Below are 21,754 nucleotides of genomic sequence, written 5' to 3'. Positions count from 1 at the left end.
AAAATTAAGTAAAATGTTTAAAAATTTGATAAATAATAATTTTCGTATATACCTATTCAATAGTTATTGTTTGTATTAGGTAACACAGTTTAATTGTTTCAAACCTATCCTAATCTAGAAACATTTTATTTTAATTCAATACGTTTTTAATCTCCGTATTAAAAATACGTACCTACCTATTATATCTTGTATACACATTCCTAACCTAAACTAACGCAATTTATTGTTATTTATTAGTTTTTGATTCATCCACAACTAAATATATTATTATTATTATTGAAAATAGTCACTGAAGACTCATCATTTTGTTTAACGTCCGTCTATCTATAAACAATAAATTATGATAAAAGCGTTCATCATTGAACAAAAACCCATATAAAATTCTACTTTATTATTACATACAAATTTATAGGAATAAAGTATAGTATATTATTTCATAGTTGCCTAAAACGTTCTATAATCATAACCAAAACTAAGTCCTCAGTACATAATAATGTAGCGTTATAGATTTTAAATGCAGTAAACGACTCTTAAAAAAAATCTTTGGTTTCTAAAATATATGTACACAGTGATCTGGCTGGCAGTTAATCATTATTATTGTAAGATCTATATCGAATGGGCGAGTGATAAGTGGAAATCGAATGAAGTATGCATAATTTTCGCTAAAAATTAATCGTCTGAAAATTAAAATTAAAAAAAAATCGCTCTAAAAATGTGTCACCCTTGGAGTTTGTTACACGAAACAAATGATGTATTCAGAACCCATAACTCTAGAGCACAAAAAAAAAAAACTATAGCTATAAGCTCGATTTGCACCGTCTTTCGAATTGTTTTTCGTTTAACAAATTCACAATATACCGGCGGTTGGCAGAACGCAGCCAACACACGTGAACCACGTCTGTATTTGGACAGCAGCGACCGTCGATCCGGTCATAATAATATCATGACGCTCAGTAGTTACCCCGATTTCCGCCGCGCATTCGTGAAACGGCATCAAGCTTGTCGATACTACGCCATTTTTCCTGCCACACAAAAGTCCAAAAACCGAACGTACCACCCCATCGATACAAATACCGATGATGCGCCCACTGCCGGTGCTGGTGCCGGCGCTGCTGGCGTGCTGCTTCCCGTGGTCACTGTGGCCGCGATGCACCGCGTTCATGGTAACGGACGTCGAGCATCCCGAACCGTCGTTCGCCAGCCGGATGGAGCTGTTCGAGCACGTGTTGCTCAACGACGACCGGTGGTTTCAGGTGCTCAAGGAGAAGGTGAATGTGGACAAGGTCCGGGTGCGCTACGAGGAGACGGATAACAACAAGAAGGTCCTGGACGACCACTTTCGACTGGTGGAAGAAGGCCTCAAGGAGACGACGGCTCTGGCCGTGCTACAGAAACTGATGGACCAGTGCCCGTGGTCGGGGACGTGCGTCAACTACACCGCGTCCGTGCTGAGCAACGCGTTCACTTGTCACACGTACAACAACATGGCGTTCGTGTTGTCGCGGTTAAAGGAAGTCGACACCACGGCGCGCAACAATATGGAAGTGGGCACAAAGCACGAAAGGCTCGACGATATGCTGGAAGACGTGCGCATGACGTTCGAAGTGTTCATGGACAAGATGGCCGTGGTGGATGGCGATCTAAAAGTGTTGTCCAGCGGGTTGTACGACTACGACAGCGGGCACGAGGAAGGCAGCGACATCGTGCAGATAAACGTGCTCGAGGCTTTGCTGAAAGAGGTAGACGAAAAGTTGGCCGATGACTGTCACAAGACCTCCGAAGAAGAAATAATCGGGTACATGAAACAGTGCTACACCGCCCAGATCGGCGAACACCAGAGTCTGGACGCCGCGCTGACGGATTTCAATAATCTCATCAGCTGCGTGATAGAAATATATGACTTGTTTAACGTTCAAACGATGCCCATGGAGACTTGGTTACGAGTTCTCGAGTACAGAGTACCGATCAGTAAAAAAATAAACTTGTTTGTGGACGATAAGGCGTATGAGAGAACTCGCGAAAGTGCAATGTCAGAGCGATTGAAAGCCGCAATAAAACAGGCAAGAACAGAAGAATCGGAGGAACAGGCTGCACTTAAAAAAATAAAAAAGAAAGAGAAGAAAGAGGAGAAATTAAAGAAAAAAGCCTTAAAGGAAAAACTAAAACTCGAGGAAAAACAGTCTAGTAGTAAACCACCGGAAGAAATTGAAGAAACACAAGGATAAAAAATATGTTTTAAGCATGTGATTGGCATGTGTAGTCACATTAAGTTTATTAATTATATTTATTTAGTCATATAGTATTTAGTATTTATATAAATTAATTTATATATATATATGTACACTATACATTATATAGTAAGTATAAGCAATAAATATTGAATTCTACTGTGTAAGCGAAATCATTTTATCGAAATATAATAGCATCCGTGTTCCGTATTTTATTATTTGATTAATAATTCTTTAATTAAAAAAAAATATATATATATATATTATATATATATTTATATATATATATATTATATATATATTTATTAATATAGAATATTATCACTCTAAATAATTGTTCATTTTTATGAAATTGCATTGATAGGAGTATCGCATTTAACGTCGAATGATTACTAGGTACCAACAAAAGTGTAGGTACTATTCATTAAATACGACAATAATATGTAGTACATATTTTAAAATCGATAAAAATGTCATCCAAAAGATAAAAAAATGTGTTACCAAGTACTGATCATCGATATAATATTCTAATAATGTTAAATAATATTAAATATTCATTATTTATCACAACGTTTAATGAATAATAATATGACATTATTAATATGGCATTATTATAATAATTAAACTAAAAGTACTCATATAAATGCACCGTTATTTAGTGTGAGGTCAATTTTTGGAGGGAGTATATAGTAACTAATATCATTTTTATTTTTTAAAAACCAATATTTCATTACTCATTTAATATTTAAGCTAATTAAATTATGTGAGAAGAACAGTTAACTCGTTCATAATATAAATAAATTTATGTAAATCCATATGAAGTATCCGTTATTGATAATTATATAAGATATTTTTAATGTATACTTATATATAATACCTGTATAAAATGAATATATTTTTTGTTCATATTATTTTACATAATGGTATTATTCATAATAACATAGGTATTCTAAGGTTATTAATACATTAAATTATTGTAAAGCAGTACTTAGTTATTTTGTTTTTAAATATTTTTGTTCTATGAAAAATGCTATTAATAATTAAAGTTGATAAAATGTATTTTGAAAAATATAGGAAATAATTATTGAAATCAATATTGACCAAAAAAAAAAAAAATAAATAATAAAACAATAATGTTTATTAGTTATCACAAAGTTCATCAGATTATAATATAAAAGAAATAAAAGTGATAAAAAATTATAAAAATATAAAAATCTTACAAATATAATATTATTATCTTATTTTAGTGTATGCGCTAAAAATCAAAAGTAATGTAAAACAACATTTGACAAAACTTGATATCTCTACAAAGTACTATAAAATATTAGTCAATTAAGCTGACTGGTTTTAAAATAATTTAGGTAATTATTGATACTATATTGTGTTTGGATTTTCATAAAATGTATGGAAAATTAAAATATATAAATATATTATATTCAGTATTGCGTATAGGTAAGTTTATGTAGGATTATTATAATGCATTACAAAACATTGCTTGATGAACGCAAAATAAGTATATGAAATCGGAATGGTTAACATAAAATAAATCTTTTTTTTTCTTAAGTTTACTGAACTTGCAGTAACTACAGTACATCTACACTCTACAGTTATGTATGGTACCATACATAATACAAAACAAGAATTACTGTAATCAAATTATTATATTCCATTTAAAATACATACTAATTTTTAAAAGTTTTAAAATTCAAAAAATATTATTATTAAATTATTAATTGAATTTATAGTACAAAACAATAATATGGTATTTAAAATGTTTAAACTTTTATAATTAATTGTATTCACTATAACAATAAACACAACTAAGTACTATGACAAAATAAATATATACATTTTACTTTAGGTAATGTACTAATGTAGCTTTGGATTTATATTGAATATTAAATCTTATCTATTGTTATCTGTTGCAGTTGTAAAAGGATAGCGAAAATTAAGATTAGATATATTATAACAATATCTACTGTAAACTAAATAGTTGGGTATTTTTTGGTTGGACAATATTATTTTTTTTTCTTTTATTAGTTATTAAATACTACTGTTAAAATCTGCTATAAAACATATATTTTACTTATTAAAATTTTATAATTGATAATGCATACGTTTTATACAAAATATACAAATATAGTGATGTAAAATAAATGAAGTCATATTTTATTCAAATAACCCGATTTATGGGTATCAAAAACAAATGCAGTGATAAGAATTTGCTGTTAAGAATAGTATCAATACAAACAAATCCTAGTCTTGCGTAACGTTAATAATATCATCTAAATCAAATTTGGATGGATAAGTTTTTACATTTTTCTACTGAACTAAAAAATGTGAAAATAAATAAATTGATTTGTTGCTCGAAAGTTTCTTCGTTTGCAGCGTAAAGAATTACACTTGATTAAATAACAATATATCTCTCATATATCTTGCGCAATTATTTTGTAGGGCGTTTTTTGTATACGGAACGCGTCGTAGTGACGTTTTGTTTTTTGCAGGTTTTGCCATCGCAATCCAGATTTCTTTGTGTTCCGTGTTTGCTCAATACGGTTCTCGTACATCTGTGACGGCTATCGTCGATAAGTATTCCCACTAACTTAACCGCGTCACTACTGCAGCGAACGTGTCCAAATCCGGCGCACTCTGTTCGTTCACAGCCAAAAAATTGGTACCAACAAGGTGATAAAGTGATAACCAGTTTGTACTATCGTCGCCATGATTCATCCATGTCTGCAGACCACAATCTTGCTAGCGTGTATTTGTTCAGCGTTCGGTAAAACCCTGATGATGGCGTACGAAAAAAAGTTGGAATTACTGACTTCTGTTATCAAATATGACTACCTGTGGAGGCCGATATTACTCGAGGGAGTCTATTACCCACTGGACAGAACTCATTATCAACACATCATCGAAAACGAGCTTCTGGATAATGCACTAGACCTAACGCCCGACACACAGAAACCTGCGGTCGACGAAGGAGAGACGTCCGTTCCAGTCGAAAGAATGATGCGAGACGGCATTATACCGTACATGTTTATTAGAAACATACTATTCAAAGGGCGGTTTGTGATAGGTAGCATCCTGGATATGGGTTTGACGGTATTTAAGTTATCGTGCCAGTGTTTGATGTACAAGCACTTAGCGCATCTCATTTTCCTGATTTTCAAAGAGGTACAACGTAAAGTTGATCAGAAAAAGGCAGCTAGCTGGTCGGTAAAAAGCAAGAGTTTCGTCGAGAATTTTATAATGATCATGGGCTCGCTTCAGTTCACGGATAAGTTCATACTGAATACGCTTAAATTATTAAACACGTACAAGAATAATAGCAACGTTGATACCCGGGATGAATATCTCAAAGGTTTGGAAAACAGTAGATCTGCTATGATGAATTATGTGAATGACAATTGTATTCAGAGACCCACAATAGGAGAAACGTCTACGGAGGAGCAGTTGGCAAAAATAATAGGACAGGAACTCCCCGAAGAGTTGGTTAAAGCTTTAGCGGCTGAAGATATCACTGATGATAAATACAAAACATTTCTTAAACGCAGCCAGCAACGAATACTAGACGTTTTTGGCACTAAGCCACGACTAAGCGGTATGTCTGTAACCACATGGAACGAAATTTTCCGTTCAACAAAAAAACAGTCAGAAAATGTTGTACAACTTTAAAATCGTTTCATATCAATCTATTATTGTGAGGTAGGTTGCTGCGTACCAAATTAATTATAGAAGATTACAAATAATAGTTTTATAACGTATAAGTGTTTGGTTATGATATTAGATTAATAACAGTTACATGCACCTTTCCATAATGTCAATGTGTGATTAATGATTATGCACGTTCTATTCATAATATTTTAGTTAATTTAATTTTAATAAAACATCGTAAATGTGTTACGTGTTATATCGGAGTGTATTGTAAACGAAATGTAAACATCTATAATTGTTATATTTTAATTTATGATTAAGCTTATTAATACAATATATAAATAAATCATAATATACTAAGTATTAGACAATTTCATAAAATTATCTTTATTGGATCATAAACGATGTAGTGGTTTAAATTTAGCTTGGTCAATCTTAGAGTGCTCAAAATGTTTTAAAAATGAGCCAAATAAATTATTCTGGTATTATAAGGATGACATAATATTACAATACGCAATATTAAGCGATACGTTTAATGCCGTCTTTATTCGATTGTCGTAATTTGGTTTCCTAACCTAACTAATAGATTTATAACGTATTTGGTGTTCCTGAAGGTGACTGGTAGTTTCTGTCAGCATTTCAATCAACAATAATGGTTAAAGACACTACTGACTGTATATGTACATCATGTAATATTTATACAACAGTAGTAGGTACTGATTTAAAAGATTTTTTTTTTTCAAAATTATCCCAACGCTCGAATATAACATGTTAATATAACATGCCAAAGTATGCAAAATATAAATTATTTAACTATTTGTGGTCTTAAAAATTTTATAAAAGTGGTGCGATTTTTTTTCTAAGCTACAAAAACACCAACGTATATGTTATTGACTACCTATTGTTTATTCATTCAGGTGGTCTTAATATAGGGGTTTTCAGGCTGTACTAACAATATACGATATATATATACGAAATATAATATATGAAATAGATATATAACAGTTGTACGCGTGTACTTTTCCGGTTTATACCAAAAGTGTTATAGTTTTTAACCTCGTTAGACTATTACATTTTTTAACCGAACTGGGGTGCATTGAACATTGTATAACACTTTCTACTTTGGAATATCAAATAATATGTGAATGTTTGCAATAATGTTTCACAAAACGATTTCAAGCTTTAATGCATTTATTGTTAACTGATCTAAACTATTCTAAAGTCTAAGCGCCAATACACGTTTGACTATTATGTGGCATTTACAGAAACATTTTAAAGTAAACCTATACTATATACTTTGTCTTCTGTATAAAATATTTGATTAGGTAATAACTTAATTGCCATTTTTAATACTATCTCATTAGAGTGTTAGGTAATTGAATAACATTTTAATTGATTGGTCCACATATGACCAATATCATCGAAAGTCAGCAAAAAACGAACATAGTAAGGTCCGATTTATTATTAAGTTACTATATTTGTATCAATTGATATAGACACCTATATCTCATATCTATTATACATGCATATATATAAGCTACCAGTAAGTCCACAACAATTTGAAATTTCTCGTATTTACCAAAATAAAAAATAGAAAAACACGGTTTTCCGAGAATTAAATTAGCACAATTTAGTGCCATAAAATGTAAAATAGTTCGAAAAATTGTTGTAGCAAAATATTTAAACGAGTCAAAAGTTATAGTCATAACACATCATTTTTTGATTGCGCAGTGTGCATACTATAATTTTTTTTTTATATTCTAGTTTTACTTTCACTCTATAACATTACTTTATTATTATTTCTAAGCACAGTTCATTAACTTATAATTTATAAGCTAAAAACACAAAATTGATTTTGATGAAAGTAAATTCACTGTGTTACGTGAAAAAAAAAATAGTACTTATACAAATATATCATTATGGGCATTATGTACCTTTAATTTATGATATTTCCCGAACATAGCCGAGCGTTTAAATATCGATTTGGTGTATAAGATAACAGTAGCGGCTTGTACAGGTTTGCGTGTAAAAATTAAAAAGCTGTGCAAACAAAAATTGTTTTTTTTCTTATTATTTTTTCTACATATTAAATGTTTTATTTTATTCAATTTAAAATCATTTAAAACGTCGTATAATATTCGATAAGACAGTGACCGAGAACGTCGTCGATAACTCGACAGAAAAACACAGAGATCCTCTAAAAATCGTCAGTTGAATAGTCAATACAACGATGCCGATAATGATACTGGGTCTCAGTGGTAGCCGCGCTACTTCTGACCCGTCGCTGCCACTGATGTTTCTGCTAATTTTGCTACCCTTAACGTACAGTTACAGCATCAATGTTCTCGAATCGGAATCAGAGAACGCTCAGTTTATGGAAAAACTTCCGGTCACGTACCAAGAAAATTTAGAATTGTTGGATACCGTTCTAGCACTTGAAGAACAATGGTCACCTGTTTGGAGCGAAGAGCTCCATTTGGAGGAGTTGCTTGAAGAAGAAAAACTGGTCAATGAGTTCTGTCCATTAACGTTTGAATATGGAGAAACGGTGAACACGCTCAATTACATCAAATGGGTAAAGAAACACTGCTCGCATTCCGGCATGCACGTAGCATTTGCCGTAAAGTTGCTGGGTTATTCGGTCAAGTGTTTGTTCTACAAAAACGCCATAGCTCAATTTACCTCAATAAAAAATCTAAAAAAAGAAGATTCGCAGTTTACGGAGTACGACACGCACCTGCAACACCTGATTGACGATAGTCATATGTTCGCCGATCGGATGGCCAGTGTACACGTGAGTCTCGTCGACCTGATTGAGTGGACCAAGACATATGAGGAATTAAAAAAATTGTTGAATGATTACAAATTAATGCCGGAGGACAAACAATTTCAATCAAGAAAAAAAAAAAAATTTTTAGATGGTATTACTAAGACAGCCTCTAAAATTGTCGAAGATGTGGAGGAAAAGTTGGATTCATTATGTAGTGTCCCGGCAAAAATCAATTGGTACGACTTTGAAAATAAAAAGTCTGTGGAGCTGTTTATCGATAGAGAAAAAATATCTGAAGAGGAGATAAAAGAAGTATCCAAAGAGGGGATTACGGTTCCTACAGACCAGTCATCGTCCTCCGATTTGCCAGTTGAATATGTCCTCACGGACCCAATATTGAAGAAAGCTGACGAATTGCGAAAGATGTTCCACAAGATATTCGATAAACTACTGCTCGGAAAATTACCATTGGAGGTTTGGGAACTAGTATTTCAAAACTATATACTTGTATATTCTAATTAAATTTTTTATATGTTATTAAATTAATTGAATATTTAAAATAATATGTAAAGAATGTTTTTATACGATTAGGTATAATTATTTAATACACATAGGAATGGCAAAAATCGATCATGTTAATTGTTTCATTCAGACTTACTAGTGTATAAATTATAATATATAATTATACAGTATTGATAAAAGTTAATTTATTGTGTTTCATTGATATAATGGAAATCACTTTGTTGATTAAAATAAATAAATAAAATGATTTAATTAAAGTTAATTTAATGTATGTGGGTATTCAAAAAATTAAAATCTCACAGCATGTCAACGAATTAATAACTAGAATAATAAATTATGATTCATAAATAAAAAAATGTTTGATTTATAAAGTGTTTATATAATAAACATTACACATTATAACTATCTGGCCTGCTAAAAACAGTTAATATTAACGCGATAAATTCGTTGTAATATATAAAGATTTTTTTAGTTGCTGATCCGAAAGCTATGGCGAAAGATGTAGGAGAATGGATTGTACTGAATCTAATATTTATAATAATGAATTGAAGCGTAATAAAACGTTAAAAGTATTTGTCGTGGAAAATGAAAATTCGATACAAAACATGGTTTAATAATCGAAACATCTTAATAATATAATAACAGTCAATAATAATGACGTGAAAATTTTGGCAAGTTAATGAAAAAAATTAACTTGAATTGGTGAAGTTAAATCAACGTTAAGAATATTAAAGACGTATAAATCAATATATTTGACACAAGTATAGATATTGAACTGTACAAGTTTAGGGATTTTAAGACTATTATGTAGATAATATCAACTTAACATAGTTAATATTATTTCTTCGTATTACATATATTAGCATATGAAGTTGTGTAGGTTAATTAGAGTATTAGGCGTTTGTGTTGACTAAATTATGGTTTCAAGAAATATTTATTTGTTTTTAATACATAATGTATTTAAATATATGTATTTATTAAAAACAAATGGACTTATTAGTTTTACGTTCGGTGAGAGATGTGTGTAGGCGTATATAATTTTTAACTTTCCAATTATAATTTTTTTCCCCGACTAGAAATATACAAATACTATAATTATAAGCAGTTGAGTTAAGTTTGATTGACATTTCAACTCGACTTAAACTTTTAAGCCGGCCGATGGTCGTCTTTGGACATTAACATGTTACTGTAGGGGTGTAAGTCGTTTATTTTAAAATAAATACGATTTATCAATACGTGTTGAGCTGTTATACGAAAATTGATAATACGAAACCTAATGACGATGTACTGCAGCGCAATAATGTCGGTATCGCAAGTAGCTACATGCTGTTCAAACACTCGATACATCTGTGTTTACGTTGCGGTCGGACGATTTGTGTGCGCAGCATTCCGTCGTCAAATCGTGTCGCGGAAGACAAGAAATCAGTTCTGCCGGGTCGTCAAAGAAGTTAGGTAGACAAAGACGACGACTATAAAACGATATAATATTATAATATAATGTACGCCGATAAAGGTTTGGCGGTACTGTTGCTGGCGCTCTCGGCTGCCGTAGCACACAAGGAGGGGTGGCCGCGGAGCAAACAGGGACGGATTTACCGACCGAACTTGGGCCCGAGGCGGCTGATCCAACACGTGATGATGCACGAGGTACAGTGGGCGAAAGTGCTGAAAGAACAAGTCAAGGTGCTTGGCGCCCCACCGTACGGCGGAAGCTTGAACTATGAAAACGATGATAAAGGGCCTATGATTCTGCTGCCTTCGGAACCGAAGTCGGTCGTCGAGCAAGGAGATGACGAAAAAAAAGAAATCGCTGGTGCGATCGCGTCTTATACCGTCCGCGTCATCGTCGCCACAGTGGCCAGACATTTCATGAGCGTCGGGTCGTTCGTCGAGTACGCTGTAGAGGCCCTGCGGCTGGCGACTTCGTGCTACACGATGAAGCAATCGGTGTTGCAGATCAGCACCATTTCGATGATGATGGTCAAGGAACATAACGTGCTGGACGTGTTGGCTGCTCTCATAGCGCTTAAAAAGAACATGGTCGCGTACATTGACCTGCTTGCTTTCTGGCCAAACGACAACATTACTGTCCTATACAACTTCTACTGGGAGGTGGTCGACATCATTCAGGACGAAAGGATAACGTCGTTGAACCAAATCAATTATACGGTAAAAATGGCCTTCGATTTGTTTGAAAATACCGAATATCTCGAAAATGTAATCGATGAGCAGTGCAGTGATATGACATTGAGTGAAGACGAGTTTTTCCAAGATATTTTTGGCGTTGCCCCGAGGCCGCCGCTGATTGTCGATCCGTACATAGATTTTTTAGTGGACTTAAAAGATCTGAAGCGCATGGGCTTAAAACACATGAAGCACATGGACCGGTACGTCAAGAAGCTGAAAATCAACACTATGCCCTCCCGTTTGTGGTCGTCGGTGTTCTTAGTTAAAGGATATCTGGAAGAGACCAGAAGCGACCTATCTGAAACCTTCATGGAAGTTGAGAAAGAGATGAGTGAAGAGTACCCGAAAACAGCAGAAACAATTTCCGGACCTTCTGTGGATAGTCGTGCAATGGAACCGTCACCCGAAGAATCTGAATCAGCATATACTACGCCATAAAGTGTTTATTGATTAATAATAATAATCGATAAGTTTGATTTGTGTTGTATAGAATTATTTTTATCGATGTGTTTAAATATTTTAAGTGTTCGATACCTGTCTTGTCTAGGGTATTCGTTTATTATCAGAGATATTTATGTTTTTTCGATTCTCAATCAATTAATATTTGATCATATTTTATAATAATATAATATACGTACCTAATAATATATATACCTATGTAGTATAATAAATAATAGCAAGGCTGGGCAAGTTAACTATTTTTTTTTAACTCGTTAAGTTAAGTTAATACAGAAAAAAGTAAGTGAAGTTTAAAGTTAAAAGTTACTTCTATTTTTTTTAACTTGCAAAAGTTACAAGTTAATTAGAAAATAAAAGTAACTTAACTTAGTTAAAAATAAGTTACTTTTTTTTAGTATAAAATTAATAATTATACCTGCCTACCTTTTTTTAAGCTAACAAATAACATATTAATGAAGAGGTTATCCCTATAACATTTCCGTTTATAATTAACTATATAGTTATATAATATTTTCTGTGAATATGCAATATTATGTCATATGATAATTATTTTTATAAATTATTGTCTAATAATTATTAATTAATATATTTAAAAATTCAGATTTTTTTTTTATAAAATTAATTTGTACAAAATTGAATTTATTTTAAATCTGTGGTTTAGGGAAAAAATGTAACTCGTTAAGTTAGAAGTTACTTCTAAAAAAAAAGTAACTCGTTAATTAACTTAGTTAAAAGTAACTTAACTTTAACTTATTAACTCGTTAATACCCAGCCTTGAATAATAGACTTAAGGTAATATACTGTTGTCAAAAGTCGTTTATATATTTTCATTGATAATTCTAAATATGAATCATAATGGTGTATTCGATAAACGAAGGTAACGATGTAATCGTATTGGAAATAAGTGATTCTAAAGAAAAACGATATTTATTTAGTAGGTACCATAGTCTCTTATTAGAATGTTAATGCCCATGCAAAATAATAGGTCACATTGAATTTCCAATAATACTTTTGACGCAATTGTATGATTGTTTTTAAGTTTGAAGTAAGTTACAAAGGGCAAAGCTCTAATCTATATGTCCGATACTAAGTTATATTTCCTTATCTTAGATCTTAATTAAGTAGATCATATTATATTGAAAGTCTAAATCTTTTTGTTTTCAATTTTTTTTTTCTTTTGAAATATTGATAAACTAATTTACTTATGACAGAGAGTCATAAAAAAAAATATTAGGTAGAAAATTAATTATGCATACTCTAATTACGTGTTGATCAATCATAACCATAAATACCTACGTGTAGTTATAGCTATATATTATTTTTTATCATATTTTATATTTTATATGTTATATTAATCGTGGATACGTTACTGCCAACTGGTGTTGCACGTACCAAGAGTTATATTTTACTAGTATGTTTTCTTTACAAAAATTAACTTTTGTTTTTTTTATATCTCAAACCATATGTACCTACACCTGAAACAAGCACCTAATATATTGGGAAGTAATTTAGTGCATTACGATTTGCGTAAGCTAAGGAACCTTCAAGCATGTGACTTCAAATAAATGATAATCGTTCCTAGAACAATATAATATAATATAAATGCTAATCTTAAGAATCAAATATAATTTAAACTATATCCAGTTATTTCGGAAATTTGCAACAATACAATTATTATTATAGAACATCATAGCATCATGGTTTTAATGGTTAAATCTTCGACACATAAAAACATGATATACAATATATAACAATAATATATATAGAAAAAAAAACAGTTAAAACGCAGTTACCGTGCTCATATGAACAAAAATAAAGTCGCTGATTTTCCCCTTCTTGTTATTTTGTTTGTTAGGTATTTGGAACAATATCGTCTATAATAAATGGGATAACCCGTGGATTTGAATAGAGCAACGGATCGACGACGGATGCTGTCGATAGTAAAATTATGAATTTGTTATTCACACGACATCTACACGTCGTTCACCATGACTGTATGGTTTTATTGTTTTTCTAATCGTGTCATACAATAATACTATTATACTTGTATAATAGATTATTAAAATATCACGGTAATTCAATAGCAGTGGATTGCGACGATGACATCGACGGTCTTAATACACATTTAATTGCGACCCGTTAGCGACAGTTACGTTATCGCAGTGACGTGCGGGGCTCAAAAGGGTTATAATATCACACTATGTTGTGCGGCACCGATGAGTTTGTCATTTTTGCATATTAATAATATTATAATGAAACTGCAACACCTGTACATTGCAGTTTGCTGAAGCAAATGGGCGACTTTTATAATATTGTTATAATGCAATGTGCGCATTGTGTAGTGTCGGCTCTTATATTATAATATAAAATATCGTGTATTACCCCAAATGTATATATATACTATATAGGTACGGTTTGTATGGTATACACAATATTATTATATTACGCGTCGCGGACTGAGTATCGCAACCCCGGAATCTCCCAACGCAGATGACTAGACGCATTTTTCGTCAGTTTCCAACCGTTCTGACGGGGTATGTGCACCACCGAACAAACCCTTTTGCGGGTCGGCGTCCATTATTACGTAGACGACCGTCAAAAGTCGTTTATGATATTATATATATTATATAATATACATATGCGTGTATGTATACGCATTGTTTATATTATCCACATATGTATGTGCAGCAACTCAGGTTCGGCCGGCCTTTGTGTTCATATCGTCGGAATTATGCAATCTTTCTCTCACCCACCGCCTATCAAAGGTCGCAATCTTCCCACCTCACTGCTGTGTGTAGCCCTGGTGGACAAACGACACGACGATAATACAGAGTTAGGTATAATAATGTAAAAATATAAGTATTAAACATTTATAAATTGACGTGCGTTTCACCAGCCATCATTCTTATTTTAAAGTGTATCTATATTATAACCGTACAATGGAACTCATTTCGTACAAAACATTTGCTTCGAATAAATTATTAAAACTGTAACGAGTACCTATTTGACATGGACAAGTTAAGTAAAAAACAAGCTATAATGTTACGAAGTAGGTAACGTCAAAACGCTTGACGAGTGTTAAAAATAACTTTAAATGTATTCATATAGGTTGGATTAAATTTCTTGATATGATTCCTGTTGTATGTTATGATTAAATGCAGTTAAATGTATTCTCATTTTAAATATAGACTCAAATAAACATTACAATATTATGTAATTTTAAATTACAATAATCGACAAGAGAAAATAGAAAAAATGAAAAAAAAAGAATATTTAGGTACAACAGTATGCATTCTTACGTATACCAAGTATATACTACACAAGATTTACTTTCGTGGAATGCTAGATAGATACCTACATCCCATTTTCACTAATGTGTTACTTGGGCAGAACATTCAACAAATATTGTAATCATTATGTGCAATAGATACGCCTATAATATTATAACAGTATAGGGCAACGTCTCGCGGGCACTCTCCGTGAACCCTCACATCACGTTTGACGTTTGGAGCAGGGACAGGGATGTAATGATATTATGCACAGCAACCGTATGAATATTATCGTATTTAATAAAAATGATATGCTATAGCTGGCTTGGCGAATTATAATATAGCGCCTCGGTGACGCGTCCACAATGGTCGGTCTCGAACTTGTGCATATTACTGCAACAACCTAACCGACGAATGTACAAAAATCGAGCAAATTGTGCACACCAAACGATAGGCATCGTCATGTTATTTTCACTAAACGCGATTGTGTATGTTTATATATTATGTTATACGGTGTAATGGGTTATAAATAGGTACTCGTATATAATATCACCTATAGGCGCGTCTATTATTCGTACGACTAGACAAAACGTCCGCCTGCAAGGGTTTGTTGCGGTACATTGTATTATACATTATTATTATTATTATTATTATTGCAGTCGATTTTTTCGCGTCCGTATGATTTGCGACCCCGTTGTCATATAATACGTGTAATAAAATAGATGATGGTGTTTCGACACGGTCAAGAGAAACTTAAAATACTAATATCGCAATAGCTGGCAAACTCCTACAAAACAGCTTTGTTGTATCATGCCTAAAACCGAGGGAGCTTTATGACCATTGGAAGTCTCATTAGACTATATTAAACGAAATTCACAAATCATAAGTGGAACTAGAGGTATAGTAAAGTTGGAGTTCAGAGAAAATACTAATGCTGTTCTTACTTCATTATAGTTTGTTTGTTTTTTTTTTTTGGTTAGGATTAATGCCGAAATTACAGTACTTTGTGAATAGTTAAAAAAGAACTTATTGTTATTATCTCTAGGTTTCTTGTTATTTAGTTATTTAGTCAGTATTTAAACGTTACCTGTACATACTTATATTACATTTATCATAAATTATACAGTAGAACTCCGATTATCCAGACTAATTAATGTCAAAGGTGGTCCGGATAAGCAAATATCCGGATGATTGACATATGACATATCAAAGGATATATTATATTGTATGTATTTATTTATTATAAATATGTATGTAATATAATTTAAAATTAATAACCATAAACAAATAATTTTATTAAAATATGTGACATATTTTAAAACTAAAAAAACCGACTTTTTCTTTTTTTTTCTCGTCCGGTGAATTGGACGTCCGGTTGATTGGCGTTCGGATAATCGGAATTCTACTGTACTATATATATGAATGTATTACATAATAAAATATATTGAAATTCATAAAATAACCATAGTACCTAGTTTAATATTAAACTATTTGTTTCAGGTATATTGTAATAGTATGTTAAAAATATACAATCGGTAACATTGTTGATTAAAAACTTGTTGGTACAACATGAAACATGCATAGGAGAGCAATTCAGTATAACAAAATCGCAGCATTTTACAACGGGAAACCTGTAATAAGTTTAAATAAGATAGCTGAAAGAGATCTATATTGGATGGATGTCGATTATCACAGGTTTGGAATAGCTTATATTATGTAAATGAAAATACAAGCATAATTTATTTATCATTATAACTTATACGTCTACAATCACTGTGGAATTCCCGCCAACTTACAAATATTATTTAACGTGCGTTTTTCACTGTGAAAAAAAAACAGTAGGTAAGGGATTCCGTTAATGGGGCTGGCAATCTGTTTACATGCATAAAAAAGAACATAAATGCATAACAACCCAATATTTTTAATTATTATATATATATTATTATTACTATTATAATTATGGTACCTCTACACGGGTACTATGGTTTTAAAAAAATTGTGTCGCAGCCCTCAGGATTATGAAACATGACCTCAGTACTGCCAAAGAAGGTATAATGCGCTACTATTATTATATAGGTACCCGTGAATTAGTTACTTATATTTTATCGAACTCTGGTCCGTGTACCTATTACAATACACTACACATTATTTCACACTTATATTGTAATGTAAATGTACAAAATTGTGTGTAAAAAAAATATACAAGTTGATATTTAATTATTATTTTTTGTCAACCGCTATCTTGTTTGTAGCTAATTTTATTCAGTGGCACGATTATTCCTCGCCCTAGGTATACAACACAGTATAGCTAGGGATCTTGCAAATCGCATCAATCAAACCGGGTGTCAAATTTTAAATAAAACTTCACCCAAAGTAAAATGACGTATAAAAAAGGGTCTTCGCCGTTCGATATAGTTGAAAAAAAAACACCCATCATCACGAGAAATATACTAATAATAGTAATAATATCTTTGATTATAGTTAGCCGAGTTTGTATATACCTAATGTAATATAATACGATTTTATTCATACAATGACGTTATTATAAAGACTCACTGCAGTATCACTGCAGAGTATAAACTGAGAATCGCACAAAACGATTTATCTTCCATACAAATTAAAAAAAAAAGTTTTTAGTTTATTTACAGGTTTTTCATTGTGTTTGCAGTGTATAAAAATAAAAAATAAATATCCGAAACTTATTTTGTGGTTTTTTAGACTGTATTATTATATTATACTCTTTGTTTATTTTTTCCCGATCGTGAGCAAAGAAATCGATTAGGTCGTATTTTTTTTCATCCCCTAGAGAAAAGAATCACAAAACAGTTATTTACGGGTTTAAACATGAAAATATAATATCTCACCCCGTTCATGGCCAACTCATCTATCTGTATCTATGTATACATGCACAAGGATTTAATGTTCCTATTGTATCGGAATTCTTCGACAGACACTCGCGGAACCCAATTGCGTAATGATCACGTAATTTTTTTGTTTAAATTTATATTATCATTGTCATTTTTATTTTCCATTCAAACGTGCGACTTTATTTTCCCAGATAATTTGTAGTCACATATTATGTCAAACGGCTAGTGACTAAGCGGTAATGAGGATAATGTTTTTTTTTTTATGTTAAATTATTTAGCTCGTCATAATAAACGACATGATATTATATTTACCTGTGTACTTTTTGTATGACAAAAATATAAAACTTAAGTCCCTTTTCGACCTTTTGGTTGCGCAAGGCTTTTCATCAACATGACAGTCGAGTCTGTAGTGATGAGTGTTTTTAATTGTATATATTACATTTTTCTTTAAATAGTAAACATTAATTAATATTATATCGAAAGTATCCATATATTTTTAAAGATATCTGTTTCAAGTGATTATAATTCATTACAAAATTATATTTGTTTTGTAATTATCTACAACATAATATATTTTATATTATTTATTTCATCATATCTAAAGCCGAATATTTTTCTGTTAATACAAAAATGCGTCTGTGAATTAGTTAGGTATATTATATTTATTGAACCTAATAACATTGAATCTGCACCATTATAATTCATTTGTGTGATTTCTTTGCGTTCTTTTATAAATTTGGTTAGTAGATTATTATTATTAAAATGTCTGCAAATTGTTTCTCTTACTCACACTGATACAAAAGATAAATTTTTATTTGTATATTTTTAAATATTTGTCAAAAATATAGGTATTGAACCGTACAAGTTTAGGAAGTATAACTTAATTAAAAAGAAGTTTAATGATCTTATTTTATTTTTATAACCACCTTGCCATAAATGTAGCGATATTTTTTGTTTTAAATTAGGACAAATATCTTGTAAAAAAATACTCATGCAATATTATTTCTTTGTCTTACATATATTAGCATATGAAGTGGTTTAGGTTAATTAAAGTATTAGACGTTTGTGTCGACTAAATTATGGATTCAAGAAATATTTATTTGTTTTTAAAACATAATGTATTTATTAAAAACAAATGGACTTATTAGTTTTACGTTCGATAAGAGATGTGTACAAGCGTATATAGTTTTTAACTTTCCAATTATAATTTTATTTATCGACTAGAAATATACAAATACTATAATTATTATAACCAGTTGAGTTAAGTTTGATTGACATTTCAACTCAATTTAAACTTTTAAGCCGGCCGATGGTCGTCTTTGGACATTAACATGTTACTGTAAGGGTGTAAGTCGTTTATTTTAAAATAAATACGATTTATCAATACGTGTTGAGTTGTTATACAAAAATCGATAATACGAAACCAAACGACGATGCACTGCAGCGCAATAATGTCGGTATCGCAAGACGTAGCGACATGCTGTTCAAACATTCGACACGTCTGTGTTTACGTGGAGGTCGGACGAATTGTGTTCGTCGATGGCCGCGCGCAACATTCCGTCGTCAAATCGTGTCGCGGACGACAAGAAATCAGTTCTGCCGGGTCGTCAAAGACGTTAGGTAGACAAAGACGACGACTATAAAACGATATAATATTATAATATAATGTACGCCGATAAAGGTTTGGCGGTACTGTTGCTGGCGCTCTCGGCTGCCGTAGCACACAAGGAGGGGTGGCCACGGAGCAAACAGGGACGGATTTACCGACCGAACTTGGGCCCGAGGCGGCTGATCCAACACGTGATGATGCACGAGGTACAGTGGGCGAAAGTGCTGAAAGAACAAGTCAAGGTGCTTGGCGCCCCACCGTACGGCGGAAGCTTGAACTATGAAAACGATGATAAAGGGCCTATGATTCTGCTGCCTCCGGAACCGAAGTCGGTCGTCGAGCAAGGAGATGACGAAAAAAAAGAAATCGCTGGTGCGATCGCGTCTTATACCGTCCGCGTCATCGTCGCCACAGTGGCCAGACATTTCATGAGCGTCGGGTCGTTCGTCGAGTACGCTGTAGAGGCCCTGCGGCTGGCGACTTCGTGCTACACGATGAAGCAATCGGTGTTGCAGATCAGCACCATTTCGATGATGATGGTCAAGGAACATAACGTGCTGGACGTGTTGGCTGCTCTCATAGCGCTTAAAAAGAACATGGTCGCGTACATTGACCTGCTTGCTTTCTGGCCAAACGACAACATTACTGTCCTATACAACTTCTACTGGGAGGTGGTCGACATCATTCAGGACGAAAGGATAACGTCGTTGAACCAAATCAATTATACGGTAAAAATGGCCTTCGATTTGTTTGAAAATACCGAATATCTCGAAAATGTAATCGATGAGCAGTGCAGTGATATGACATTGAGTGAAGACGAGTTTTTCCAAGATATTTTTGGCGTTGCCCCGAGGCCGCCGCTGATTGTCGATCCGTACATAGATTTTTTAGTGGACTTAAAAGATCTGAAGCGCATGGGCTTAAAACACATGAAGCACATGGACCGGTACGTCAAGAAGCTGAAAATCAACACTATGCCCTCCCGTTTGTGGTCGTCGGTGTTCTTAGTTAAAGGATATCTGGAAGAGACCAGAAGCGACCTATCTGAAACCATCACGGAAGTTGAGAAAGAGATGAGTGAAGAGTACCCGAAAACAGCAGAAACAATTTCCGGACCTTCTGTAGATAGTCGTGCAATGGAACCGTCACCCGAAGGATCTGAATCAGCAGATACTACGCCATAAAGTGTTTATTGATTAATAATAATAATCGATAAGTTTGATTTGTGTAGTATAGAATTATTTTTATCGATGTGTTTAAGTATTTTAAGTGTTCGATACCTGTCTTGTCTAGGGTATTCGTTTATTATCAGAGATATTTATGTTTTTTCGATTCTCAATCAATTAATATTTGATCATATTTTACAATAATATAATATAATAGAATATAATATACATTCCTAATAATATATATACTTATGTAATGTAATAAATAATAGACTTAAGATAATATACTTTTAGTAAATTATTATTATTAAAATGCCTGCAAATTGTTTCTCTTACTCACACTGATACAAAAGATAGATTTTTATTTGTATATTTTTAAATGTTTTTTCATATATTTTAACAATAAACACAAATCTTTCATGTCATTAATGTTACTATACAATTTAAATGGAAATAATCTAGATGTAAGAAGGTAATTTTGATTTTATGTAGAACATATTTGAGAAAAAGCTTAAAAAAAATTAATAAAATTATTTAGATTTCATAAAAAGTGGCTTTAATTAGTTTTTTTTTATTTACATTTTTTGATATATCTTTAAATAAGTAAATAATTAATTTTCACTTAATACAATTTTATTTAAATATGAAAATAATACAACCTCAAATTTTAGTAGGTATGATAAATAATTTTAAAAATTAAACTATAGTTTAACTATAATTTAGATATATCTAAATTTTATGAATTTTAACCGTTTAATTACATATCAGTTTGTTGACTATCGAATAGCATTATTTTTTCAAGTGTGTGAATTTCGTATAAGGAGAATACATATGCAAGTTTTAGTATAATATATCGAAAGCTAACATATTTGTTTCTATTAAAGACGTGCAATACACGTATTTGGGAATTTCAAAATGTTGTTTTCGATGAAAATATTTAAAAGTCATTTTGCACTTGTGGTTTATAACATTCGATGTAATATAGCTAAAAACTATTATCAACAAATTTAAATTCGTAAT

The 21,754-nt window shown here is 32.1% G+C and overlaps 3 protein-coding genes across 3 annotated transcripts; all 3 read left to right on the top strand.

Moving 5' to 3' along the window:
* Positions 1–958: 958 nt before the first annotated feature.
* Positions 959–2,438, top strand: LOC114125377 (uncharacterized). The gene has a single exon (XM_027988993.2). It carries the CDS (start codon positions 1,077–1,079, stop codon positions 2,223–2,225), a length of 1,149 nt encoding a protein of 382 aa, XP_027844794.2. The 5' UTR covers positions 959–1,076; the 3' UTR covers positions 2,226–2,438.
* Positions 2,439–8,005: 5,567 nt separating this feature from the next.
* On the top strand, positions 8,006–9,361 carry LOC114125384 (uncharacterized). Its single transcript, XM_027989000.2, has one exon. It carries the CDS (start codon positions 8,116–8,118, stop codon positions 9,175–9,177), a length of 1,062 nt encoding a protein of 353 aa, XP_027844801.2. The 5' UTR covers positions 8,006–8,115; the 3' UTR covers positions 9,178–9,361.
* Positions 9,362–19,507: 10,146 nt separating this feature from the next.
* LOC114125381 (uncharacterized) lies at positions 19,508–21,159 on the top strand. Its single transcript, XM_027988997.2, has one exon. The coding sequence runs from the start codon at positions 19,625–19,627 to the stop codon at positions 20,750–20,752; it is 1,128 nt and encodes a 375-aa protein (XP_027844798.2). The 5' UTR covers positions 19,508–19,624; the 3' UTR covers positions 20,753–21,159.
* Positions 21,160–21,754: the final 595 nt, after the last annotated feature.

This window comes from Aphis gossypii, chromosome 1 (assembly GCF_020184175.1).
Source record: "Aphis gossypii isolate Hap1 chromosome 1, ASM2018417v2, whole genome shotgun sequence".
NCBI classification, from domain to species: Eukaryota; Metazoa; Arthropoda; class Insecta; order Hemiptera; family Aphididae; genus Aphis; species Aphis gossypii.
Note: the sequence above shows the minus strand (reverse complement) of the source record. Positions and strands in the feature narration are given on the sequence as shown.